The sequence below is a fragment of the Diachasmimorpha longicaudata genome, chromosome 14, assembly GCF_034640455.1.
Source record: "Diachasmimorpha longicaudata isolate KC_UGA_2023 chromosome 14, iyDiaLong2, whole genome shotgun sequence".
Lineage (NCBI taxonomy): Eukaryota > Metazoa > Arthropoda > Insecta > Hymenoptera > Braconidae > Diachasmimorpha > Diachasmimorpha longicaudata.
In genome coordinates this window covers 222,406-248,591 of record NC_087238.1, presented here as the reverse complement: position 1 = coordinate 248,591, position 26,186 = coordinate 222,406, and the positions used below count along the sequence as shown (strand labels likewise).

Below are 26,186 nucleotides of genomic sequence, written 5' to 3'. Positions count from 1 at the left end.
CCCCCGGTATCAACCAAAATTTGGGTTTGTCGTGACTTAAAGGCTGGGTGTTTAATCATTATCACCGGACATGCCTTTGAGGGAGGTTCTCCCCGTTCGGCCATTTCGCTTATTTTGCTATTGAGGAACTTCGTTTCGACATCTAACTCTGTTGGAGCTCGCAAACTCGAGTTCCCGACGATTCTCTTTTGCTCGCCCCCGACGGTTGAGAGCGAGCACCTTCCCAGTTTAAAGGCTCGGATCGAGTGTCGCGGGAAGAGGATCTATCTAGCGGTCTTCTTTCTTGTAGGCGTACTCTGGGACGACCACGTTCTCGCGAGTTCTCACGCTGAATGATGTCTCCGTTGGATTGACGGTGTGAATCTTCTACCTGCGATTGCCTTCTCCCATTCCCATACCTACAGTGTTCGCAGTTGCAATTGTGCTCTGACTTTTCACCAGATTTTCCAGCGAGCACCCTTTTTACTGCGGCCAGGATTGGAAATGCGAGATCCTTTTCAAACCCCGAAAATTCACAATCGTCTTGTACAGGTCTGTCAAGTTGGTAGTCCCTGCGTCTTGACTGTGACCAGTCTCGATCGCGTCGCCTGTCGTAATTGTCGCGACTCCTGTCTCGTCGATAACTACCGTTCTCATACCGTGAACGACTTCTATCAAAAACATCATTACGTCTATTTCCGGTACGATCCCCACTTCGGTCTTGTCTATACTCATCCCTATCTCTGTAATCTGATCGATTATTTTCTAGCCTCATACCATGTATACCCGATACCAAACGATCGTCTTCCACTAAGGGCTTGATAGCATCAAACGCTTCTCTTAATGTCCTACAATTTTTTGATCTTATTTCGGCACGATAATCTGGAGGAATTTCACGTTCAAATTTTCGCAACGCGAGATGCTCAATCACCTTAACTAGCGTCTCGTGTTCATCAGGAAAAGAATCTTTCAGTGAAGCTCTGGCATTTTTCAAAACACGCTGCAACCGCAAGTTAAAATCATCAGCTTCCTCATTTCGCCTCAGCCTCATATTGGAGATTTCGTTTTCGTAATAGGCTTGACTGAAACGTTTTCTATATTTATTCCCTAAAATTTTCAGAATATCTGACGCCGACTCGATCCTTACACCGCTTAAATGGTCACGCGCTGGATACTTGATTTTTTCAATGATGGCATAAATGAGGTCTGGGTTTCTATCATCCACTCGCTTTTGGCACATTTTAATCGCCGTTTCTAAGTCTGTGAAATCCGTTTCGGACCCATCTCTGCCATCGAACTTCGGAATATTATTGAACAGATCCCTGATTCGAAAATATTCAACGAATTCCGGACCGATTGTCATATTCTGAGTGTTATCTACATCTTCAGTATTGTTCGCCATTTTGAGGATATAATCAATGTATCGCTATTTCGTTTCAGATGAAAAACAAATATTTTGTCCAATCTGACTTTAAGCCTCAATTCTTTCTAATTGACAGGTTAAGGATCCCACTTCTGACACCAATTTTACTGTTGGATATGGAAAATTGAAATGGTATTTTGTATTTAAATATCAGCTTCAATTTTCAGAGCCGCGCAATAAAATAATTATTTTTGTTTAGCGTGGATCCTTACCTTTAAAGTGCTGGGCACATCTGTTTCATAGAAGGGATTGAGGATCAATACTTAAATAAACTCTCACGGAACTGTATGATATTGAATGTATTTTAGACCATATAACCATAAGTATAACAATAATGATTATTTATGTGATTAAACAGTAATACATCAAGTTGAATTTGATCCTTCTACAAGATATTCGCGAAATATGAGTGAGAGAATAATGAATTACTCCAAATATTACCACAATAGCCTGATTAGGGTTACTCACTCTTTCAGCTGCTGACACACTCCAATCAGAACACTAGTTTTAGATTTATATAACTGTTCTTTTAATTTTCTTTCTTGCACTATTTTGTATTTGTTTGTTTTAATATGAGTCCTCTCTCTCGATCTTGCACTGCAGCCGTAACGCGTAATTTTGCAACCCGTCAAACGGTACCGCACAAGATCATTCGGTTCAAAAACTAACCGCGGGAATAATCAATACGAAGATGTGCGTACTTGTGATTATCTTTCCCGATACTTGAAACAAAAGATAAACGCCGGGCAGAATTATGGACTGATTCCGGAATCAGGTATCTCAAGTTTCAAGGAGTTCGCCCCTTGGTGTGATCGTTCGCGATGCTAGGACAAGACTGATTTTTAATTTTGACAAGGGTCGGAAATGCGTTTGCGGTCAATGCCCGTGTGCGGATGGTTCGATGTTGACGTCGCACTATTTGGGCTTTGCTCATCGCATTCTGTGGATGAGGCCAATGTCCGAAGTTGGGAAATCGAAGCATTTTGCTTGCTCGACTTCGCCAGACATTGTTTAAATATTTAATTTTTAAGAAATAAAATATTATCAAACACAACAGCTACCTGTAGATTTTCTGGCAATTCCTGCCCTAACGCAGCTAGTTTGTCCACTAAATCCTTCATTTTTTGTAGATGTATTTCCATGTTTCCGGTCTCGTACAGTCGCAATGAACAGATTTGTCTCAACAGTATTACTTTATTGGTCAATGTCGATCTCTCATGATACTGCTTTAATGCTGTCGACATCCCATGCGCTGTCGTCTGACCTCGTATTATGCCTATCTGGCTATCTTCCACGAGCAGTCCTATCAATCCTCGGGCCTTTGCATCTCGTTTTTGCCAGGTTGCACTTTGAGCATCCATTCCAGTGGTAGTTGTCGTCGCATCCCAGACGTCTTCGTTCATCAACAACATCTCCATTGGGAACTTCCATGTCTGGTAATTGTTTAAATTCAGTTTAACAATTCCAAAGCTCCCAGAATTAATTCCATTGTCGTTTGATACCAGTTTCTGGGATTTTATTTCGCCAAATGTCTAACACCACTTTACGTTTTCAAAACACATCCGTCTTTACTACTCTGAGAGTTTTTTAACAAAATTCTTTGCACCAGTAAATCATTGTAAGGGTCCCATAACCTATTGAATGTTCTAATTGTGCAGTGGAGTGGTGGGTAAGAATAATGATAGCAACAAGAGTAGATGGAAGTGTAACGTATCGTGCGACTGTATTTAGGATACTAAATAGGAATACATTCCTCTGTCGAGTTTATACTCTATTAATAATAAGCGTGTAGGTCTGTGTGTGTGTAAGTTCTTATTGTATTCAACACATTCCGGAGATAATTGTTTAAATGTTAATTATCGCAAGATGCAGTAGGCCTACAGTATTTTGTCAAAAGATCTTTTTTATTGTAAATTTAATTTACAACAAGAAAGGTCTGTTTAAACTAGATACAAAAAAATAAGCCGTCATGGGACGCCTGGCAGATGGGAAACATCATATGTGTACAAGTAATATGCATAGAAGATGATATTATTACAGGAATTAAATATAGCCTAATGGAAAAATGAAGTATTACCAATTTCTTACAGAAAATGGTAACTTTATTTAATAAACATTGATTTACATGTGATATAAAAGTTCGATATTAATATCAAGTGGCCACAATTTAAATATTTTCATTCGTGATTTCAGTAATAGTTATATTTGATGTTTCCTCTGCCGGTATTACCGTGACGATTGGTCGATGATAACTAAAGTACGTTACAAAAGTATTGGACGAAATATCATCAAGATATCTCACAAATACAGCATCTATTGTTGTTCCATATTAAAAAATAGCAACACACATTTATGTTTAAAAAATTATAAATATGTTAATAAAATCTAAGATAAAAATTAAAATAGTCTGGTACTATTCGATTAATAAAGTCTTACACAAGATTGATAGTATGCCTTGTGTTTGAATGATCAGGGTGGCGTCCAGTTTCAATAAGAGTATGATGTGATCCCTGCGATGATTGTTGGGAACTGAAATATTTTAAAAAATATGATATTAAAATACACAAAAAAAAAATTTTGAGTGTGGCTTCAATATACTCATGAACTTAAATCTTAGTTAATTATTGCAATATATGACTAAAGATTTGCAAATATAAATTTTATCAATAAATTTTTCTATATTAATTCCTTCATGAATAATAAAAGAATACTTAATTGAAGATAATATTAATATAATTTTTATAAATTATTAATATGATTAATATGAATATAATTAATTAAATATAAAAATATAATAATTACATTTATGGAGACTTGAAAAATACGATCTACTTACTGATGACTTGGTAGTATACCATAGTATAGTTTCACTTTCTTTGCACAAGGTTGATCACTTTGATCTTCTGAGTTATCACTGTCACACATATTTTATTGTCAAAAATTAAAATGAGAAATTAAATAAAACGCAGGTTATGTGTACCGTAGTAAACAACAACGTCGAACTGAGTGAGAAGCCACACCGTACACTCTACTGCATAGAATATAGATAGGCATACCTTAGTATAGCGTGGCGATTGCTCGCCACGGCAAGTATCGCCACGCCAACGATTCGGTTTAGGAATGCGCCTATAGATGTTTCACATCAAAAACGCTCCCAACTCAACGACAACTGGTCGATTAATTTCGGACACTTCCGGGGTTCAGCGGGTCACTGGTCATCCGCCTCGGTAACGAACTGGGGACCCTCCCCAAGTCAGTCTTGCACCGTACATACAACGTGTCAGTCAACGTATTTCGATCTTTTCGCATTATTCAACGACTCTCAACGTTATTTATTGCAACTCAATTCTAAGCCATTTCACACGGGTGAATTTCAACAAACTTTATACATTTTTGTATCGTTTTTGTATCGTTTCTTTGCGCTCGTTCGGGTGTAAATCGAATATCGTATGCAACGAAAAAGCGACAGGAAAAGGGAGGGGATAGCGCGCGTGGTGGGGCAGTCGAACTGAAGGAGACCTGAGAGTGAAAGAAAAACGCGATAGATTCGGAGTAGCAAAAGACGAGAGCGGGGTAGCTTGTGTAGCGGGGGGATTGGCTCCGACGTAATGAGCCATGAGTGTCATGGGAAGGGAGCGGAGAGCGCGGTAGGTAACACCACAATGTACGCACGTGTACGCACTGTAGCGACTGCCATCTCCACGTGCTCCGGAGAGCCTGCGCAGACCGCGCATAGCTCACTGACTGGCAGGCATTCGAATGCGCCGACGCAAAGGAATGGGACTGATGCGCAGGCGCAAGCGAAGCGCATGCGTAGAGCGTGAGCTGAGCGCGGGAGTATAGCGAGAGATTACAAATGGTAATTTCCGCCTATACTACATGTATAGGGAGTATTGTTGGAGACTCCTTGTTTTATTAAGATATACATATATTTCAAGAGTTGTTCGGGGTACTTGCCGCGATAGTCTGAATAATTCTAATCACACGACTGGAGAATTATTCGACCCTTCTCTGAGATTGTAAGTCTCAGATATATCAATGGATACGGCAAGGTGTCTCCCAAACTGCTGCAAACGGATAGTAAGCCGAAAGCAGGAAATGTTTTCTTTTTTTTTATTTAAATTTTGATAAATTGAAACAACCGAACGCGATTTTTATTTACTGATTTAATTTATGAATACAATGGTGATAAGGACTTGGCAATTTAAGGAAACTGCTTATATCACAAAAAGAACGGATATTAGTATAAAAAAAAAATGAGCCGTCATGGGACGCCTGGCAGATGTGAAACATCGTGTGTGTACAAGTAATATGCATAAAAGATAATATTATTACAGGAATTAAATATAGCCTTATGAACAAATGAAGTATTACAAATTTCTTACAGAAAATGATAACTTTATTTAATAAAAATTTATTTACATGGGATATAAAAATTCGATATTAATATCAAGTGGCTACAATTTAACTATTTTCATCTGTAACTTCAGTAATAGTTATATTCGATTTTTCCTCTGCCGGTATTACCGTGACGATTGGTCGATGATAACTAAAGTACGTTACAAAAGTATTGGACGAAATATCATCAAGATATCTCACAAATACAGCATCTATTGTTGTTCCATATTAAAAAATAGCAACACACATTTATGTTTAAAAAATTATAAATATGTTAATAAAATCTAAGATAAAAATTAAAATAGTCTGGTACTATTCGATTAATAAAGTCTTACACAAGATTGATAGTATGCCTTGTGTTTGAATGATCAGGGTGGCGTCCAGTTTCAATAAGAGTATGATGTGATCCCTGCGATGATTGTTGGGAACTGAAATATTTTAAAAAATATGATATTAAAATACACAAAAAAAAAATTTTGAGTGTGGCTTCAATATACTCATGAACTTAAATCTTAGTTAATTATTGCAATATATGACTAAAGATTTGCAAATATAAATTTTATCAATAAATTTTTCTATATTAATTCCTTCATGAATAATAAAAGAATACTTAATTGAAGATAATATTAATATAATTTTTATAAATTATTAATATGATTAATATGAATATAATTAATTAAATATAAAAATATAATAATTACATTTATGGAGACTTGAAAAATACGATCTACTTACTGATGACTTGGTAGTATACCATAGTATAGTTTCACTTTCTTTGCACAAGGTTGATCACTTTGATCTTCTGAGTTATCACTGTCACACATATTTTATTGTCAAAAATTAAAATGAGAAATTAAATAAAACGCAGGTTATGTGTACCGTAGTAAACAACAACGTCGAACTGAGTGAGAAGCCACACCGTACACTCTACTGCATAGAATATAGATAGGCATACCTTAGTATAGCGTGGCGATTGCTCGCCACGGCAAGTATCGCCACGCCAACGATTCGGTTTAGGAATGCGCCTATAGATGTTTCACATCAAAAACGCTCCCAACTCAACGACAACTGGTCGATTAATTTCGGACACTTCCGGGGTTCAGCGGGTCACTGGTCATCCGCCTCGGTAACGAACTGGGGACCCTCCCCAAGTCAGTCTTGCACCGTACATACAACGTGTCAGTCAACGTATTTCGATCTTTTCGCATTATTCAACGACTCTCAACGTTATTTATTGCAACTCAATTCTAAGCCATTTCACACGGGTGAATTTCAACAAACTTTATACATTTTTGTATCGTTTTTGTATCGTTTCTTTGCGCTCGTTCGGGTGTAAATCGAATATCGTATGCAACGAAAAAGCGACAGGAAAAGGGAGGGGATAGCGCGCGTGGTGGGGCAGTCGAACTGAAGGAGACCTGAGAGTGAAAGAAAAACGCGATAGATTCGGAGTAGCAAAAGACGAGAGCGGGGTAGCTTGTGTAGCGGGGGGATTGGCTCCGACGTAATGAGCCATGAGTGTCATGGGAAGGGAGCGGAGAGCGCGGTAGGTAACACCACAATGTACGCACGTGTACGCACTGTAGCGACTGCCATCTCCACGTGCTCCGGAGAGCCTGCGCAGACCGCGCATAGCTCACTGACTGGCAGGCATTCGAATGCGCCGACGCAAAGGAATGGGACTGATGCGCAGGCGCAAGCGAAGCGCATGCGTAGAGCGTGAGCTGAGCGCGGGAGTATAGCGAGAGATTACAAATGGTAATTTCCGCCTATACTACATGTATAGGGAGTATTGTTGGAGACTCCTTGTTTTATTAAGATATACATATATTTCAAGAGTTGTTCGGGGTACTTGCCGCGATAGTCTGAATAATTCTAATCACACGACTGGAGAATTATTCGACCCTTCTCTGAGATTGTAAGTCTCAGATATATCAATGGATACGGCAAGGTGTCTCCCAAACTGCTGCAAACGGATAGTAAGCCGAAAGCAGGAAATGTTTTCTTTTTTTTTATTTAAATTTTGATAAATTGAAACAACCGAACGCGATTTTTATTTACTGATTTAATTTATGAATACAATGGTGATAAGGACTTGGCAATTTAAGGAAACTGCTTATATCACAAAAAGAACGGATATTAGTATAAAAAAAAAATGAGCCGTCATGGGACGCCTGGCAGATGTGAAACATCGTGTGTGTACAAGTAATATGCATAAAAGATAATATTATTACAGGAATTAAATATAGCCTTATGAACAAATGAAGTATTACAAATTTCTTACAGAAAATGATAACTTTATTTAATAAAAATTTATTTACATGGGATATAAAAATTCGATATTAATATCAAGTGGCTACAATTTAACTATTTTCATCTGTAACTTCAGTAATAGTTATATTCGATTTTTCCTCTGCCGGTATTACCGTGACGATTGGTCGATGATAACTAAAGTACGTTACAAAAGTATTGGACGAAATATCATCAAGATATCTCACAAATACAGCATCTATTGTTGTTCCATATTAAAAAATAGCAACACACATTTATGTTTAAAAAATTATAAATATGTTAATAAAATCTAAGATAAAAATTAAAATAGTCTGGTACTATTCGATTAATAAAGTCTTACACAAGATTGATAGTATGCCTTGTGTTTGAATGATCAGGGTGGCGTCCAGTTTCAATAAGAGTATGATGTGATCCCTGCGATGATTGTTGGGAACTGAAATATTTTAAAAAATATGATATTAAAATACACAAAAAAAAAATTTTGAGTGTGGCTTCAATATACTCATGAACTTAAATCTTAGTTAATTATTGCAATATATGACAAAAGATTTGCAAATATAAATTTTATCAATAAATTTTTCTATATTAATTCCTTCATGAATAATAAAAGAATACTTAATTGAAGATAATATTAATATAATTTTTATAAATTATTAATATGATTAATATGAATATAATTAATTAAATATAAAAATATAATAATTACATTTATGGAGACTTGAAAAATACGATCTACTTACTGATGACTTGGTAGTATACCATAGTATAGTTTCACTTTCTTTGCACAAGGTTGATCACTTTGATCTTCTGAGTTATCACTGTCACACATATTTTATTGTCAAAAATTAAAATGAGAAATTAAATAAAACGCAGGTTATGTGTACCGTAGTAAACAACAACGTCGAACTGAGTGAGAAGCCACACCGTACACTCTACTGCATAGAATATAGATAGGCATACCTTAGTATAGCGTGGCGATTGCTCGCCACGGCAAGTATCGCCACGCCAACGATTCGGTTTAGGAATGCGCCTATAGATGTTTCACATCAAAAACGCTCCCAACTCAACGACAACTGGTCGATTAATTTCGGACACTTCCGGGGTTCAGCGGGTCACTGGTCATCCGCCTCGGTAACGAACTGGGGACCCTCCCCAAGTCAGTCTTGCACCGTACATACAACGTGTCAGTCAACGTATTTCGATCTTTTCGCATTATTCAACGACTCTCAACGTTATTTATTGCAACTCAATTCTAAGCCATTTCACACGGGTGAATTTCAACAAACTTTATACATTTTTGTATCGTTTTTGTATCGTTTCTTTGCGCTCGTTCGGGTGTAAATCGAATATCGTATGCAACGAAAAAGCGACAGGAAAAGGGAGGGGATAGCGCGCGTGGTGGGGCAGTCGAACTGAAGGAGACCTGAGAGTGAAAGAAAAACGCGATAGATTCGGAGTAGCAAAAGACGAGAGCGGGGTAGCTTGTGTAGCGGGGGGAATGGCTCCGACGTAATGAGCCATGAGTGTCATGGGAAGGGAGCGGAGAGCGCGGTAGGTAACACCACAATGTACGCACGTGTACGCACTGTAGCGACTGCCATCTCCACGTGCTCCGGAGAGCCTGCGCAGACCGCGCATAGCTCACTGACTGGCAGGCATTCGAATGCGCCGACGCAAAGGAATGGGACTGATGCGCAGGCGCAAGCGAAGCGCATGCGTAGAGCGTGAGCTGAGCGCGGGAGTATAGCGAGAGATTACAAATGGTAATTTCCGCCTATACTACATGTATAGGGAGTATTGTTGGAGACTCCTTGTTTTATTAAGATATACATATATTTCAAGAGTTGTTCGGGGTACTTGCCGCGATAGTCTGAATAATTCTAATCACACGACTGGAGAATTATTCGACCCTTCTCTGAGATTGTAAGTCTCAGATATATCAATGGATACGGCAAGGTGTCTCCCAAACTGCTGCAAACGGATAGTAAGCCGAAAGCAGGAAATGTTTTCTTTTTTTTTATTTAAATTTTGATAAATTGAAACAACCGAACGCGATTTTTATTTACTGATTTAATTTATGAATACAATGGTGATAAGGACTTGGCAATTTAAGGAAACTGCTTATATCACAAAAAGAACGGATATTAGTATAAAAAAAAAATGAGCCGTCATGGGACGCCTGGCAGATGTGAAACATCGTGTGTGTACAAGTAATATGCATAAAAGATAATATTATTACAGGAATTAAATATAGCCTTATGAACAAATGAAGTATTACAAATTTCTTACAGAAAATGATAACTTTATTTAATAAAAATTTATTTACATGGGATATAAAAATTCGATATTAATATCAAGTGGCTACAATTTAACTATTTTCATCTGTAACTTCAGTAATAGTTATATTCGATTTTTCCTCTGCCGATATTACCGTGACGATTGGTCGATGATAACTCAAGTACGTTACAAAAGTATTGGATGAAACACCATCAAGATATCTCACAAATACAGCATCTATTGTTGTTCCATATTTGGTAGTAGATTCTCTTGGATTATTATTGATTTGCAATTGAAATTCTTTTTGAAGAAATGTCATTAATGGCATTGATTCAGCTCTTGCAAAATTTACATTAAAGTCTCCAGCGAAAATTAATGGCAGTTTAGGTTTATTTGTTTTAAAAATTATTGAACCTGTTTGGCTATAAGGAAATAACCTTTCATGTAAAAATGAAATTATATGATCCATTTTGTTATTAGGTGAAATCTATACTACAATCATAATTAATTCACTTCCCCCTTCTTGCTTAACATGTGAAGCACACATATCACCAATAGATGTTTGGGAAACATGAACTTCCGTAGCATTTTGAACTGCTAGATCCATGTTGAGTGTAGTAACATGTGAAGTGTTATTGTTTTTGTAAATGGCCACTCCAGCGGCTCTAACATTTTGTCGTTTAAATTTTGCAATACAATGAAAGTTACATAAATCAACTGCTTCATCTGCAGGACACCATGTTTCAGTTAGCAACAAAAAGTTACTATTTCTACAAATAGGATCTTGTAAATCAGCAGCATGTTTCCTGAGACTTTGACAGTTTAAAGTGTATATGGTTAATTTATTTCTGGAGTTGATAAAATCAGTGATCAATCGATTAGTAAAGTCTTACACAACATTGATAGTATGCCTTGTATTCAACTGATCAGGATGGCGTCCAGTTTCAATAATAATATTTTGTGATGCCTGTAAAGATTGTTGAGAACTGAAATATTGTAAAAAATATGACATTAAAATATACAAAAAAAAAATGTTGAGTATGGCTTCAATATACTCATGAACTCAAATCTTAGTTACTTATTGCAATATATGACTAAAGATTTGAGAATATAAATTTAATTAATAAATTTGTCCATATTCATTCCTTCATGAATAATAAAAAAATAATTAATTAAAGATAATATTAATATAATTTATATAATTATTAATCCTAATATAATTTATAAATTACTGATATGATTAATATCAATATAATTAATTAAATATGGAGCTATAATAATTACAGTTATGGAGACATGAAAAATACGATCTACTTACTGATGACTTGGTAGTATGCCATAGTCTAGTTTCCCTTTCTTTGCACACGGTTGATCACTTTGATCTTCTAAGTTATCACTATCACACATATTTTATTTTCAAAAATTGAAATAAAAAATTAAATAAAACACAGGTTATGTGTACCGTATAAAGAACCACGTGGAACTGTGTGAGAAGCCACACCGTACACTCTATTACACATAATATATATAGGTATACTTCAGTATAGCGTGGCGGCCCATCTCCCACCGTCCACTCTACTACACAGAATTCAGATAGGCATACCTTAGTATAGCGTGGCGGTTGCTCGCCACGGCAAGTATCGCAACGCCAACGATTCGGTTTAGGAGTGCGCCTATAGATGTTTCACATCAAAAGAGAGAACAAGTTCAAAGATCGTGTCTCGACGGAGTCTTAACGGGTAACTAACAAAAATCTATCTTAAAAACTATCACCTTCGATTATAAGGGAGTGAGGGGAGAGGATGGTCTTTTCGAAGAGAGAGGGGAGAGAAAATTTTACTGATCTGTTGACGGAACTATAAGCATTTTGAGTCTTTTATTGGGGGAATAATAAAAGTAAAAATTCAGAATGGGAAGAGTTTTGGCATACGGTAATTTCTACCTGAAGCCTAAAATGAGACAAACCGTGACCGTTTGCAACTACTAAGTGCAAAACGGAATTTAAGGGATTTTAGTAATTCTCAACACATTAAGGAAAAAGCTGAGGACTGCAAAAGGTCGTCTTAGTTTTTTATATATAATGTTCACAACCGAACAAGAGTCGTGCAGCATTTGTTGTTTATCGAGGTTATATAGTGTTTCTAAGTGTTCAAGGTTATATAGAGAAGTGAGAAGTGTTATTAAATAGTCTAAAAAATATTAATCAGAGCTGTACATCATGCCTAAATCTGATGCTCAGTTGTGGAAAGAATACAGAGATCGACTGCGTTCAAACAATAAACTAAATAAAGTGAAGAAAATCCTGAAAACCACCGTTGAACGTGTCCGGGAATACCGAGCAAGGAAGAGGGCTATCCATTTACAACCACCTCTGAACCCTTCACTGGTAGACGAAATCGAACAGACCAATAATTTGGGCGATGGTAATGAGCCTTCCGCAACGTTATGCGCTGCAAATAGAATTTCCCACGGTATGTTTGTTCCACGGGTTGATGCAGACATCCCAGGGCCATCAGTAAGAGAGGATGACGTAAGAAGCATAACCATAAACCCTAACCTCCCTTACACAGACTTCACTCAATTTAAGAATATACATAAAGAATTTCATAAAAAATTCAAGAATAATTCTTTCGCTTTTCCTTGCTCTATCTGTGATCGATTGTGGTTCCAAGAGGATTCCAGAGCTCCAGCCAATCAACATAGTGAGATGTCAGACACAATTGCACCAACAATGAATAGAGATGAAATGAAAATTTGCTACACCTGCCTTCGAACACTCGACGCTAATTCTATCCCAATATTGTCAGTATATAATGGCTTCTCATGTGTACAAATACCTGCCCATCTTCCACTCCTCGATTCGGTATCAGAAAGACTGATATCACCGAGAATTCCATTCATGCAAATACGGCGATTACGGCATGGACATGGACAATATGGAATATATGGACAAATCATCAATATTTCAGTTGAAGTGGATATAATGGTGAAACATCTTCCACGACATCTTAATGACGATCATTGCATCAATGTACACATTAAGAAAAAGAAAATTCACAAGTCCAGTCATTTGAGTGGTCTCATCAACAAGAGAACAATTAAGGCTTGGCTGCAGTATCGAACCAAAGAATTAACGATCTCATAAAAATTATACATAGAGCATTATTGGCATATACTCCCTCTGGCGCAGCAGAATTAGAAGAAGATTTGAACATTATGCCTGTTTAGTTTGATTGAAAATATTTATTTTTCCACAAACTGTTGGAATGTCTAGAGTTGAAAATTAATAAACAAATATCAAAAATATCACTTCACTTTAAACAATGAATATATTTTACACTTTTATTTTACATAAAGGATTATTTTATATATTTTTTATAATAACAATTAATGATTGGACTGTGAACGGAGTTGTGATTAAAAGACTTGGGTATAACGACACGATTTCAATGTAGAACTGTTCACGAAAGAACAGTCGATACTCTGCGATGTTGATATCGCCAAGGAAGATTGAGTGCTGAAGTTGTTGTGAGGAAAAATGTTGAGTTGTGGATTTTCAGTTCACGTGAACTGGGAAGAAAAATTTGATGGATTTCAATTGGTCAAGGAAATATACGGACATTGTCATTTGTCAGTTTATTTTGAGGGTGGAGTAGGTAGTGATCGTGTAGGGGAAGGGGAAGGGTGTCATAAAGTTGGAACGGTCAGTGGGTGAGTGGGTACTATCAGGTAATAAATGATCCTACCTTAAGGGGTTACATGGGTTTCATCGGGCAAAAAACGGCCTTTTTTCAATAATTTTTTTTGCATATAAAAAATGAAATATTTAGATGAAACTTTTTATTATTTAAAAGATACATATTTAATAAACATTTTGTGAAATTTTCAAAAAAAAATATCAAGATGGCGGCCATTACGACGCCATTTCCGGCAGTCCCTCGGAAAAAAGGTGCCTCCGCGTTGTCAGCAGAACTTCTTTCAGGATTATCTGAAATGAAAGGAAAAAATTCGTGTTTTAGTAAAGACAACAAACTGGGTATTGGACGAAGGAAAAAAAAAATGAAAATTCGCTTTTTGGCAGACATTTTTATAAAAAAATGCAAATTTTGATGAAAATTTCTCGAAATTTTTTTATTTTTAAATAGTTGTAATTAAAAAAAAAAAATTCCTTCGTTCAAGACCTTGTAAATGATATCTCGAAGACTTGTGTAAAATTTCATTAAGATCGGTTGAGTAGTTCGTGAGAAATCTTGACAACCGACTTTGAAAATATAGTTTTGAGAAAAACGCGTTTAAAGTTTTGGAGACAATAAAAGTGGGAAAAAAAATCTTTTTTTCAACTTACATTGAATCGTCGATTCCTGGGCCATAAAGTAGAGAACCTGCTGCAGCTGCCATGTCCAGGGCATCCTTTTGCTCCTGTCGATGACGAACCCTGGCTTATCTGGGCTCTAGACACTTTAAACGGCTCTAGACACTTTGAATTACCTGACCTCCAGCGTTCGTCTTTTCAGGGCTGTATCTCCGAAACTATTACTCGGATCAACTTGAAAATTTAGGACAATATTCTAGAGATGTTATAGAATTTAATAAGACAAAAAAAAATTGATTTTTTGAAACCGTGAAACCCATGTAACCCCTTAAAGGCAATTACAAATATTTACTAAATTTAAATGAGGGTACAATTACAGAAAAGGTTCTTGAAATTGGGGAATAGTCCGAAGTTGTAATTGCTATAAAACTCTCTAGTCTAAAAGGAAAGGAGCACATTAAGAGGCCAGATTATTCGAAAATGTGGCCTTTATGATACTAAGATTGGGATATTTTGAAGAGATAAAAAATAAAAATTTATAGTAAATATATAGTAGGGAATAAATTTGGCAATAAAATAAATTCCAGGAAAAACCGTTAAGGACAATTGTGGGGATTTCCCATTTTTTTTTAAATCTAAATTATTCCGACACGATGAACCATTCCGCGACGGAACAATGCCCATGATTTTAAGTGGTGATTTTAATGTAAATTTTGCCTTGAAAGAAGCTCAACCACTTGTACAATTTTTAGAAAGCAAATTTAATCTAAAAATGAATAATAATCCCAAAGACTCAACAACCAGATCAGGCACTACAATCGATGCAATTTTCTCAAGATATTTAAATAATTTACAATCCCGAGTTTTCATTTTATATTTGTCAGATCACAAACCAATTGTATCTTTTCTTGAACAGGAAAGTATGGAAGTGAATGAATAGATTTTTTATAAATGGCCGCGAAAACGTCAACTAACTTTTTTTTTCATTAACCTAACACCCTTAGAAATTCCCGAATGATGAATAGTGGTTTGGTTATCGGGGAAATAATTCTATCTCATAAAACTTGCTGGCTAGGGTGTGTATTTTCATTTCAAGTGCCCATCGAGATTCATGAAGTTACACTTCTATCGCCTAGCTTTCTAGGCTGATAATTATTTTTATTGTAAATTTAATTTACAACAAGAAAGGTTTCTGACCAAAATACTGTAGGCCTACGGCATCATGAGATAATTAACATTTAAACAATTATCTCCGGAATGCCAAGGGGGATGCCCGCGGTTTTCAGAAGTTTTCCCCCAAAAAACACGTTTTGACAATTATCTTGTAAACAAATGGGTTTACACCATTTTGTCAAGATTATCTTTTTGCGAGGAATTCGATTTTAAACATGAAATTTCGAATATAAAAAGCCCGAACACTTATTAGTTTATCAACAAACGAAGGATTTTGTTTTCAACTTTAAATCCAATTATTAAATAAACTAATGGATTGAAGGGATGCCACCATTAGACATTTGTGGTAGAAAATTGGATTCTCTACAAAAAATATCTCGTGACAAAAGGCCGTAAAACCATTTGTTTACTTGCTAATCAAGGAAGTGCTTTTATGGCTCCCGATTCCGCGAAAATCGCGAGCGTTCCCCGGCGAATTGTGCCCTCGATTGTTTATTGTCAGTTATCTTGGTAAGAGGCTCTTTTACAGGATTTTGTCAAGAGACCTTGTTTAAAAGAGGGAGAAAAATCACTCGATTTTCCAGCGAAGATTTCCCGAGTGTTCCAAAAATCTCGAAATATCAATTCAAATAGTTTTTCTAAACACCCTATATAGGGATGAGAAACCCACCACGTGCTACGATTCGTCTACTCAACGGACGTTTCTGACCCCCAGTTCATGTACAACGTTGACGAGCAACAGACGTTCAAGCGTTTGTAGTTCTATTCTCAGTTGAACATCTCAAAGAAAGCCTCAATTTTCAATCGCGTATTTAAACTCTATAAGTCTTAGTACATCACCAGCAGTGCGTGAATTGAAATTAATAAACTTTAACTGTGTTAAACCTCTTGTTATGTCCGGAGACGTTGTCAGCGTCGGAGGACAACTATTATATAATGGAGTTATTTACGAAAAACAAGAACTAGAAATTTTGATATAAAAATATGGAAAAGCTAAATTAAAGATATGAAAAGAAGCTAAGTATTTTATATTTGAAGTTTTATTTGGACGACGCTAGGTTCGTTTTTCGCTCTTACCTTAATTAAGTTATTAGTTTAATTGGAAAAGGGAATAAAGGAACTAGGAATAATCAAATGATTCCGAGTAAATTTTATTCTCAAAAATTATCTTCTCTATTATCACCCTTTTCGATTTACAATTAACAATGAAATTATTTCTATCTAGAATTTTATGTAAATTTGATTTCATGCAAAAGTATTAACGGTAAAATATTTGTCGAGAGAGTTGAGAGTTTGTCAAGAGAGTTGATTAGCCAATTAATTTGGAATTGGAGAAGAATATAATTATTTTTATGAGACTCACAGTTCAAGTGTTTAAAGCTATGGTATCCCTTATGTATCGGGAACATGTGGATCCTTCGGTGACACAATCGTCTTTCTTCACCAGAATCAGAATGCCTTCTGATCCTATCATGAATACTGCTTATTCATGCCACGTTCACCCACTCGCTTATAATTAATGAACAATGTTTGGGAAAAGTTTTTAGAATGTCCACAACCACAGAAACTGATAAGTTAGTTCTCTTAAAATGCAAGAAACACTCCTACTTTCGATTAAAGGATGCAGTATCCCTGTACACTTCCGACCGTTTAACTATTTATTATGATCAAATAGACTACCACGCACTATATGGACTCTATCGCGAATTATAGTATGGGAGGCCCGAAAGAAACAGATCGATTCCGGAAAGTGATTTCCACCAAGTCAAACTATCGCTCCGACGGTTGCTTCTAGACTGATTTCGATTTTTGATTTTGGGGAGCGGATCGGTTCGTGGTGGTTACACGAATTGGCTTCTAATTGGTGGAAATTATGGCGTGGTTTTCCCACTACCAATTCTTAGAGGGGATCGACCTGTCAAGTCAGCGGTTTTGGCAGTGCATGATTTCCGCGGTGGAGTTCAATGCTCTGGCATGTGTCATTCTTTTGTTCGGGTGAATGCACTCAGCTAAATGGCGAAACTAATTTTTGGATGACGTGGTGTTTTTGTGACTGGGATGGTGAAATTGGATGTGTTTTTGCAAGGTGGTGTTTATGGTTTGAGGAATGTGTTTTCCTTGCGGTTAGTATCTATGGGAAATGCGGGAGGAACTATTGATAGAGGGTTTTGGATATCACACTCTCTTAAAGACGCGAGGTTACGCCTCAAATTATTTCTAATAAAATAAGTGCATCCCCCAACAGTCTAACGTGTCTCGTGTCTTCGTATTTTTCCCACTGACACCAAATCGGCACCACATCCTCGTCGCTATCTCAAAGAGACCTTTCTTGTTGTAAATTAAATTTACAATAAAAAAGATCTCGTAACAAAATACTGTAGGCCAACTGCCTCATGAGATAATTAACATTTAAACAATTATCTCCGGAATGCAAAGGGGGATGGCCGCGGTTTTCAGAATCTTGTATTTTAATAAATAATACTCATGTAAATAATAATCCGTTTTTAATCACCCCAGCGCCCCCCCCCCCCGAAAGGATTGTCTTGAAATATCTTTCCCCCTCTCTCTCTCTCTCTCTCTCTCTCTCTCTCTCTCTCTGAGTCACCAGCGGAATGGAACGTCCGCCCGAGGAGAAGGGGAAGCACGCACCCTGGTTAGCCGCGCCACACGGACGGAGAGCCACGCAATGCTCGCGCCCCATTGGCCGTTCTTTGCACCCCCATATCTCTGCAGGGGTGCGTCCTAGCGAATAGTGGAAAAGGACTTTTCTGCTCAGAATCACCACCAAAACATGCCGGTTCACCATCCGCCGCAGTGTACAGGTCACCCTGTACACATTTACTAAAAGCATCCTGTGATCAGCAGAAGCTATCACACTGGATGAATCCTGAAACGCCGCACGTTGAAACAACCGTTTAATTTTAGTGTAGATAGAGTTAGACCAGGTAACTTGAAGACATTTCCTAAAATCATCCAGGGATCAGCTGATTCTATCATATTGGATGACTCTTGAAATGCGACAACTTGAAAATGCAGGTTAGATTTAGTCTAGGGAAGGTTAGACGACATAACATATGGATATTTACTAAAATCATCGACTGATTAGAATATTCTTTGATGTTCAAGACTTCATCCGAAAGTTTTCTTTTCATTCTAGGTGATCTGAGTCCAGAATACCAAGGATTTTTCCAGGTTTTTAACCTTGTTTGTATTTTTTCTTTCTTTTCCTTTTGAATTTTCCACTCACTCCCTTTTCCTTTCATTAATCTCTTATTTTGCTCTTCTCCTGTTCACCTTCTTTGCCTTTCCATTAGTTTCATCTTTCATTTTCTCCCCTTGCCTGTTTTTTTCTCTTGTTTTGTTTCCATTCAATTCTCTATGAACGCTGTTATTTTCTCTTTTAATTCTCTTTACTTTGTAATTTGTTTGAGGAGTGACTATGTTTTTTGCCGGGATTTAGGGGAAGTGGGACAATTGGTGGTAGAAAATAATGTTTTAACACAAATGGTCCACTAAACCTATTGCTGATGTACTTTTATTAGGCGTGAGCCTTGTGTCCTGATTATACAAACTATTCCTCGTGGAAATTTATAACGTTGCGTATCTCAATAATAATCCGCTGAATTGCTAACACTCCGATAAATTTACAAAATAAGGTTTTAATAGATGATGTACTCAAAAACCCGATGAACTTATACATTCCTTACAAAATATCTAAACGCCCGATTCTAATTTCTCGATAGGGACGTTAGACACAATTTATAGATGAGAACTGCTCTGATTGAGTTTCCGTAACGAACTGAATGCTTTTAGGTTGTTCTGCGTGAACTGGCCCCGAATTTCAATGCCCTCAAGGTCGTCCGAATTTTCTCCATTGTTCTGATGCTAAACCTGGCGATTTTCTGTTTACGTTTCAAACATCCCGGGGGCATTCATCATCAGGGATGATGAATTTCTTTGATAATTCTCTCAATACGTTTTGATAAATGTTCATATGAATTTATTTCGTTGAATTTTACTCGTCGATTAACTCTGGCTCTGGCTCTGGCTCATCTTCTGGAGGAGTTTCTGCTGGTGGTGGATCCGTCGGTAAGAGACAGAGCTTGGCGATAGGTCTCTTGAACGTCATACTCGTGCTGCTAACTCTCTCGATGATGGGTGTGCCGCTCTGATTTGTTGGAACGACTGCTCTTGATGTTCTGACAGTTGCTACTCTTGTTAAACTGTCAGCTCCTGGATGAACAGCTATAACTCTTGCTATTTGCCATTGTGCGGGTGGATAGTCCTCATCTACCATGAGAACCATGTCCCCGACCTTGATGTTTTCTCTCCGTTGATTCCACTTGTAGATGGCCTGGTATCTTTGAAGGCATTCTCTGGACCACCTGGCCCAGAATTGTTGAACCTTCTGCGTGACTAGATTCCATCTCTGCAGCTTGATAGGATTCTCATTGACTAGTGATGGCTCTGGAACTAGTTGCAGAGGCTCACCGATCAGGAAGTGTCCTGGGGTGAGCGCTTGTAGGTCCTCTGGGTCATCCGACGTTGGGCTGCCTCCCATTTTCCACCGAAATGGGGGGCTCTAGGCGGTGAAAAGCTCCACTGGGTCCCATTCGTGGCGAGGGCAGCTTGGATTTGCTGATTTTCTTCGGTCTGCTGATTGTAGAGCCTGGTGAGAACCTTGGACGTTCCGGTGAACGTTGTTGCGTTGTCACTGTACATGACCTTTGGGATACCTCTCCTTCCGGTGAATCGCTTATAGGCTCCGATGAATCCCTCTACCGTTTCCCTTGTAACCAACTCCAAATGGACTGCTGATGTACTAAAACACACAAATACTGCAATATGTACCCGTGAGGGTTGAGCGTTTGTGGGTCGCCATTTGAGGATGGGAAGGGGTCCTGCGTAGTCCACTCCCGTGTGGAGAAACGCTCTCGTCGGTGATACTCTTACGGCTGGTAGCTGGCCCATCTGTTGCTGCGCCCTTCTCGCTCGGTGCCTGGTGCAAATGGCGCAGCGTAAAATATACGCGCGTACCGTTCCTCGTCCTCCGATGATCCAATATTTCTGGCGGGTGTAGGCTAGTGTTAGTTGAGTGCCACCATGCAGGGTTCTCCGATGAGCTTCTTCGATAATTAATGTGGTGAGGCGAGACTGACGAGGTAGAATAACTGGATGAATCTCGTCAGGATCTAATAGAGAGTTTTTGAGGCGGCCACCAAGCCTGATGATGCCCTCTTCATTGATTATTGGCGTCAGCTTAGCCATTGGATGATTTTTTGGCAGTTGTTGATCTCTCACAAGTATCCTGTAAGCAGAGGCAAAATATTGAGTTTGTGTTAATTTTACCCAGAATATCCTGGCCTCGTTTAGCTCTTGAGTTGTAAGGACAGGTGACTGGGGGACCTCTTCTCTTCTAAATCTCTTGATTGCCCTACTTATTGTGGCTGATACTTGTAGGACTTTCTCTAGTGTTGAGTATTTATTGAGGATTGCCGCAATTTCTTTAACCTGCATTGCTGTTGCTGGATGAGCTGGAGTTGCTCTTGCTTCTATTGCTGCTTCCTCTGGAATGTCGATTGGTGATGATGGCCAGTGGTCATTCTCTTGAGTTAGCCACTCGGGTCCTGACCACCATAGTTTATGCTCTGATAGTTCCCTCGTTGTTATTCCCCTGGAGGCGCAGTCAGCTGGATTGTCTTTTCCACTGATGTGCCTCCAGGTAGCGGTGGGAAGTGACTCCTGAATTTTATTTACTCGATTTTGAACGAAGTCCTTCCATCGTGATGAGTGACTCCTGATCCAAGCCAGTGCTACTGCTGAATCAGACCATAGGTGCATTTTCTCGTCTGTTAATTCCAGCATCTTCTGCGTTGTGACCACTAGCTGAGTGAGCAGTACAGCTGCGGTTAACTCGAGTCTGGGGATGGTCATACGTTTAAGAGGCGCCACCTTTGTTTTAGCGCAGACCATTGTCACTGATGCTGGTTGGTTGATCTCCTTGCAACGGATATACACCACTGCACTCATTGCAACGGTTGATGCATCTGCAAATCCGTGAATCTCGGTGCCAGATGTGTTTGATGTGATTCTCAGCCATCTGGGTACAGATATCTTCTCTAGTTCATTGATATTTTCTCTGAAGTTTCTCCATTTTCGAACGTACTCCTGAGGAAGTGATTCATCCCAATTGATTTTGAGTCTCCATAAGTCCTGGATGATCATCTTGCCTCGTACGACGACTGGAGCTAGAAATCCTAATGGATCGAATAGTTGGGCTATCTCTGATAGCACTGATCTCTTAGTAAAGGTCTGTGAGGTGAATTCCTTGGATTTGTAACGAAATGTGTCACTCGATTGGTGCCAGCACAGTCCGAGCACCTTAGTAATAGACTCCTCGAATTGGATAGGTGATGAATTAGTTGATAAACCTAAATCTTCCAGCGCCGTTGGGCAGTTGGTGCTCCACTTCTGTAGAGGAAATCCTCCTGCTTCGCAGAGACCTTGTAGCTGCCAAGCGATTTCTTTAAGCTGATGTACTGTGTCTGCTCCGCCGTAAATGTCATCTACATAACGGCCTTTGGTGAGAGTCTCGACTGCGGCTGGATAGCGATGTCCTTCGTCTTCGGCTAATTGTTGAAGGACTCGAAGTGAGAGCCATGGAGAGCAATTGAGTCCATAGGTTACTGTGGTAAGTCTATAGATGATGAGCTCATGATTCTTGTTAAGCCACAGAATCCTTTGTAGATCCCAATCGTCTTCATGCACTGCTATTTGTCTGAACATCTTCACGATGTCCGTTCCAAATGTGAACCGATGTCTTCTAAGCCAGGTCAGCACGTTCATTGTGTCAACCTGAAGTTTTTCACCAGGGTAGAGGATGTCGTTCAGCGACAACCCCGATGAACTTGGACTTGATCCATTGAACACAACTCTTAACTTTGTTGTGATTGCGTCTGTGCGCAGAACCCCATGATGCGGTAGATAATAGGCTATTGCGGGTTCTGTGCTCTCCGCTGATTTCCTCATGTGTCCAAGTGACTCGTACTCCTCGATGAATTCTGTGTAGAGTTTGGCGTAGGCCTCGTTTGATTTGAGGCGCCTTGTGACTGATTGGAGTTGCCTTGAGGCAATGAATCTCGATTCTCCTAGCACTTTTGCTGATGTCCTTAAGGGTAGTCTCACTATGTACCGTCCTTTGATATCTCTGAAGTGTGTGCGTTTAAAGAATTCTTCGCACTCGATTTCCTCTGGTGATAGCTCTTGATGTGAGTTATATGGTAACTCCTCCTGGCTCCAGAATTTTTGCAATAGCTCTAATAGTTGTTCGGTCGATGAGTTCCTTACGGCCGTTAGGGATACTCTCGGTGAACAACCTTGATTCTCGATTGGCCCGGTTATTATCCAACCGAAAATCGTTTGTTGGCCAACTAGATGAGTTTGTTTGGGCTTGACGACTCTGTTTTCGATGATCCGCCCGTAGATGTCCGCCCCTATGATGATGTCTATTGGACCAGGTGTAAGATAGCCAGGATCAGCTAGCTGAAGACCTCGGAAGTGGTTGATCCCGGTTGTCGAACACGAGAACGATGGCAGTCTTGCTGTTAGCTTCTTTAAAATATGTGCGTGGATTTGAATTTGTTGCGTGGTATGAACTGCCTGGAGAAGTATTGAAACGACTCCTCTCGTGCGACCTGAATTGATTCCTCCTATTCCTGCTATTTCTATTGATGATGACCTCCGTTGAAGTTGAAGCTGATGCACTAAAGAGTCAGAGACGAATGATAGCTCTGAGCCTTGATCGATTAGTATCCTTGCTAGGAGTGAATAGCCCTTCGCTGAATAAGCTTTGGCTTGTGCTGTTGCAAGCAGTACGTGCTGATGATCTCCTGAAGAATGATGACTGCTCTGCTCGATGATTTTCTCCGTTGGCTCACCGATCTTCTCATTGATGACTGATGTTGATGAATTTTCTCGTGCTACTAAGATGTGGTTTAAATGCGATCAGTGAATGCTCGAGTGGATTATGAGTAGGAAATTTTACTCACTTCCGTTATGCGAGGGTCCGGCGATTGGTTGGTCTCCTGCTGTGGAAAGTCTTCGTTCAGCCCCTCCACTTCCAGTGTAGGAATTTCCGCCGTGAATGAGGGTGTGGTGTCGTCTCTTGCAGGTGTAACAAGTCTTGCTGCTCTTACATTTGGAGAACAGATGTGGTCCAAGACAATTGAAACACAGCCTTTTGCTGGCCACCACCTCATTCCTCTTCTCAGGTGATAGATCGATGAATTTAGGACAGCTGGAGATGAAGTGTGCCTCTTTGCAGAAGGCACAGTTGTCCTTTGAAAAATCCTTTGTGGTTTGTCCTGGCTCTTTCTGAGCACTCGCTACGACGAGAGCGCTCTTCTTTCGATGATGCATTGCTGATGTACTCAGATGATTTTTCTCTGTACTTGCATGTAGCTTAGAGCCAGCGTTGATACCTCTACCGCAAGAGTCAACGAAGCTAGTGACTTCTTGCAAGGTAGGAAAATCCTTAGAGCTGTCCACATACAGCTCCCAGGCTCTTAATGTCTCAGTGTCCAGCGACTTCCTGAGTAGATGTACGATCATCTGTTCGATAAGCTGCTCCTTGGATAGACCAGTCATGGCTACAAGCTGGTCCATTGTCTCCAGAGCGGCTGCTGAATTGGAGCTGAGGCTCTCCTCAGTTGCCTTGCTGATTTTCGGAAGATTGAGGATTCGATTGAATAGAGCTTGAGTGATCAATCTGGGATCCTCGTACTTCCTCACCAGCTTCTCCCAAGCTTTCTCGTAATTATCGTCAGTAACTGTGAAGGTAGATATGAGACTAGCAGCTGTTCCCCTCAGGGCTTCTTTCAGTCGAACCAGCTTCTGCACTGGCGGGATGGATTGATCCTTTCCTACCAATGACTGAAACAGGTCACTGAATTGTTTCCATTCTGAGTGCCTCCCATCGAATGGAGGTAAGCTGATGCGCTTTAATTGATGTAACTGACTTGATGAGGTTGAGTTGCTCTGAGCTGATTTTCTCTGCAACTCTCCATTTAGACGAAAGATCATCCTGAGACACTCTCTCTTCAGGACTGTTGCGCTCTGGAAGGTCTCCTTGATGATGTCCTCTTGAGTTGGATTTAACTCGTCGCTTAAACTCGTATGAACGTCGAGCATCTCCTTCCAATCCGCGTTGATAGTTCGTTCCAACCCATTCAACTCCTCGCATGTGAGTGGGGGTAGACTTGAACTCTCCAGTGCTTGATGAAGTTCTTGATTGGTATGATTGAGGGTATCTAAATGCAACTCGATCTGTTGCAATTTAAATCGCTGAGATCCATTCAATTGTCCTAGCGGGGGTACCTCAGACATCCTTTTTTTGATTTGAATTTCCGATTCTCGATGATTTTCTGACATAGGTTTCGGAATGTCCTTGCTGCAATGTGCATTATGAGATAAATCAGATATTGAAATGGTTGGAACAACACTTTGAATAGACTCATCTGATTGTTGGTCGCCTTGAGAATCGCTGCTGCTGCGCTGCTCCGTGATTTGGTTGTCCATGGTAAGTGACCGTTGTGTGAGGTTATCGACCGACTGTGCTCTTCGCTGTGTCGGTGTGTTGATGTGTCTCACGTCTGCTGGACTCGGCTAGGTTCGCTCGGCCAATTTGAAGGACCTCGTTTTTTCACTCACGGTGTTTACAACGAGCCGTGTTTACTTTTAGCTTATGACCTCAAGGAATTCGGCACTGACTCTAATAAACCACGAATATTGACCCGAAATCTCTGTCCGTTGATTTTCTTATGTGAACCCCGATAATTTTCTAATCGACGTGGCGTCGATTTTCCACGAGGTTTTCTACCACTCTAATTATTCACTATGCCCCTTATCCGGCTCGAAGGACCAATGTTTGAGGAGTGACTATGTTTTTTGCCGGGATTTAGGGGAAGTGGGACAATTGGTGGTAGAAAATAATGTTTTAACACAAATGGTCCACTAAACCTATTGCTGATGTACTTTTATTAGGCGTGAGCCTTGTATCCTGATTATACAAACTATTGCTCGTGGAAATTTATAACGTTGCGTATCTCAATAATAATCCGCTGAATTGCTAACACTCCGATAAATTTACAAAATAAGGTTTTAATAGATGATGTACTCAAAAACCCGATGAACTTATACGTTCCTTACAAAATATCTAAACGCCCGATTCTAATTTCTCGATAGGGACGTTAGACACAATTTATAGATGAGAACTGCTCTGATTGAGTTTCCGTAACGAACTGAATGCTTTTAGGTTGTTCTGCGTGAACTGGC

General features: G+C 39.1%; 1 protein-coding gene across 1 annotated transcript; it reads right to left on the bottom strand.

Moving 5' to 3' along the window:
• Positions 1-19,869: 19,869 nt before the first annotated feature.
• Positions 19,870-25,430, bottom strand: LOC135169364 (uncharacterized). Its single transcript, XM_064134307.1, has 3 exons — positions 23,903-25,430; positions 20,423-23,836; positions 19,870-20,360 (listed from the first exon to the last, which is right to left on the bottom strand). Exons 1-3 carry the CDS (start codon positions 25,428-25,430, stop codon positions 19,870-19,872), a joined length of 5,433 nt encoding a protein of 1,810 aa, XP_063990377.1.
• Between the last annotated feature and the right edge of the window lie 756 nt (positions 25,431-26,186).

What these genes read in the sequence shown, in the direction of transcription:
- LOC135169364 (XM_064134307.1), bottom strand. Translation starts at nt 25,430, where the DNA reads ATGGACAACCAAATCACGGAGCAGCGCAGCAGCAGCGATTCTCAAGGC. An exon ending in CGGACCCTCGCATAACGGAA is followed by an intron (nt 23,837 to 23,902) that starts GTGAGTAAAATT and finishes ACCACATCTTAG; the next exon opens with TAGCACGAGAAAATTCATCA. An exon ending in GCCTAGAGCCCCCCATTTCG is followed by an intron (nt 20,361 to 20,422) that starts GTGGAAAATGGG and finishes CGCTCACCCCAG; the next exon opens with GACACTTCCTGATCGGTGAG.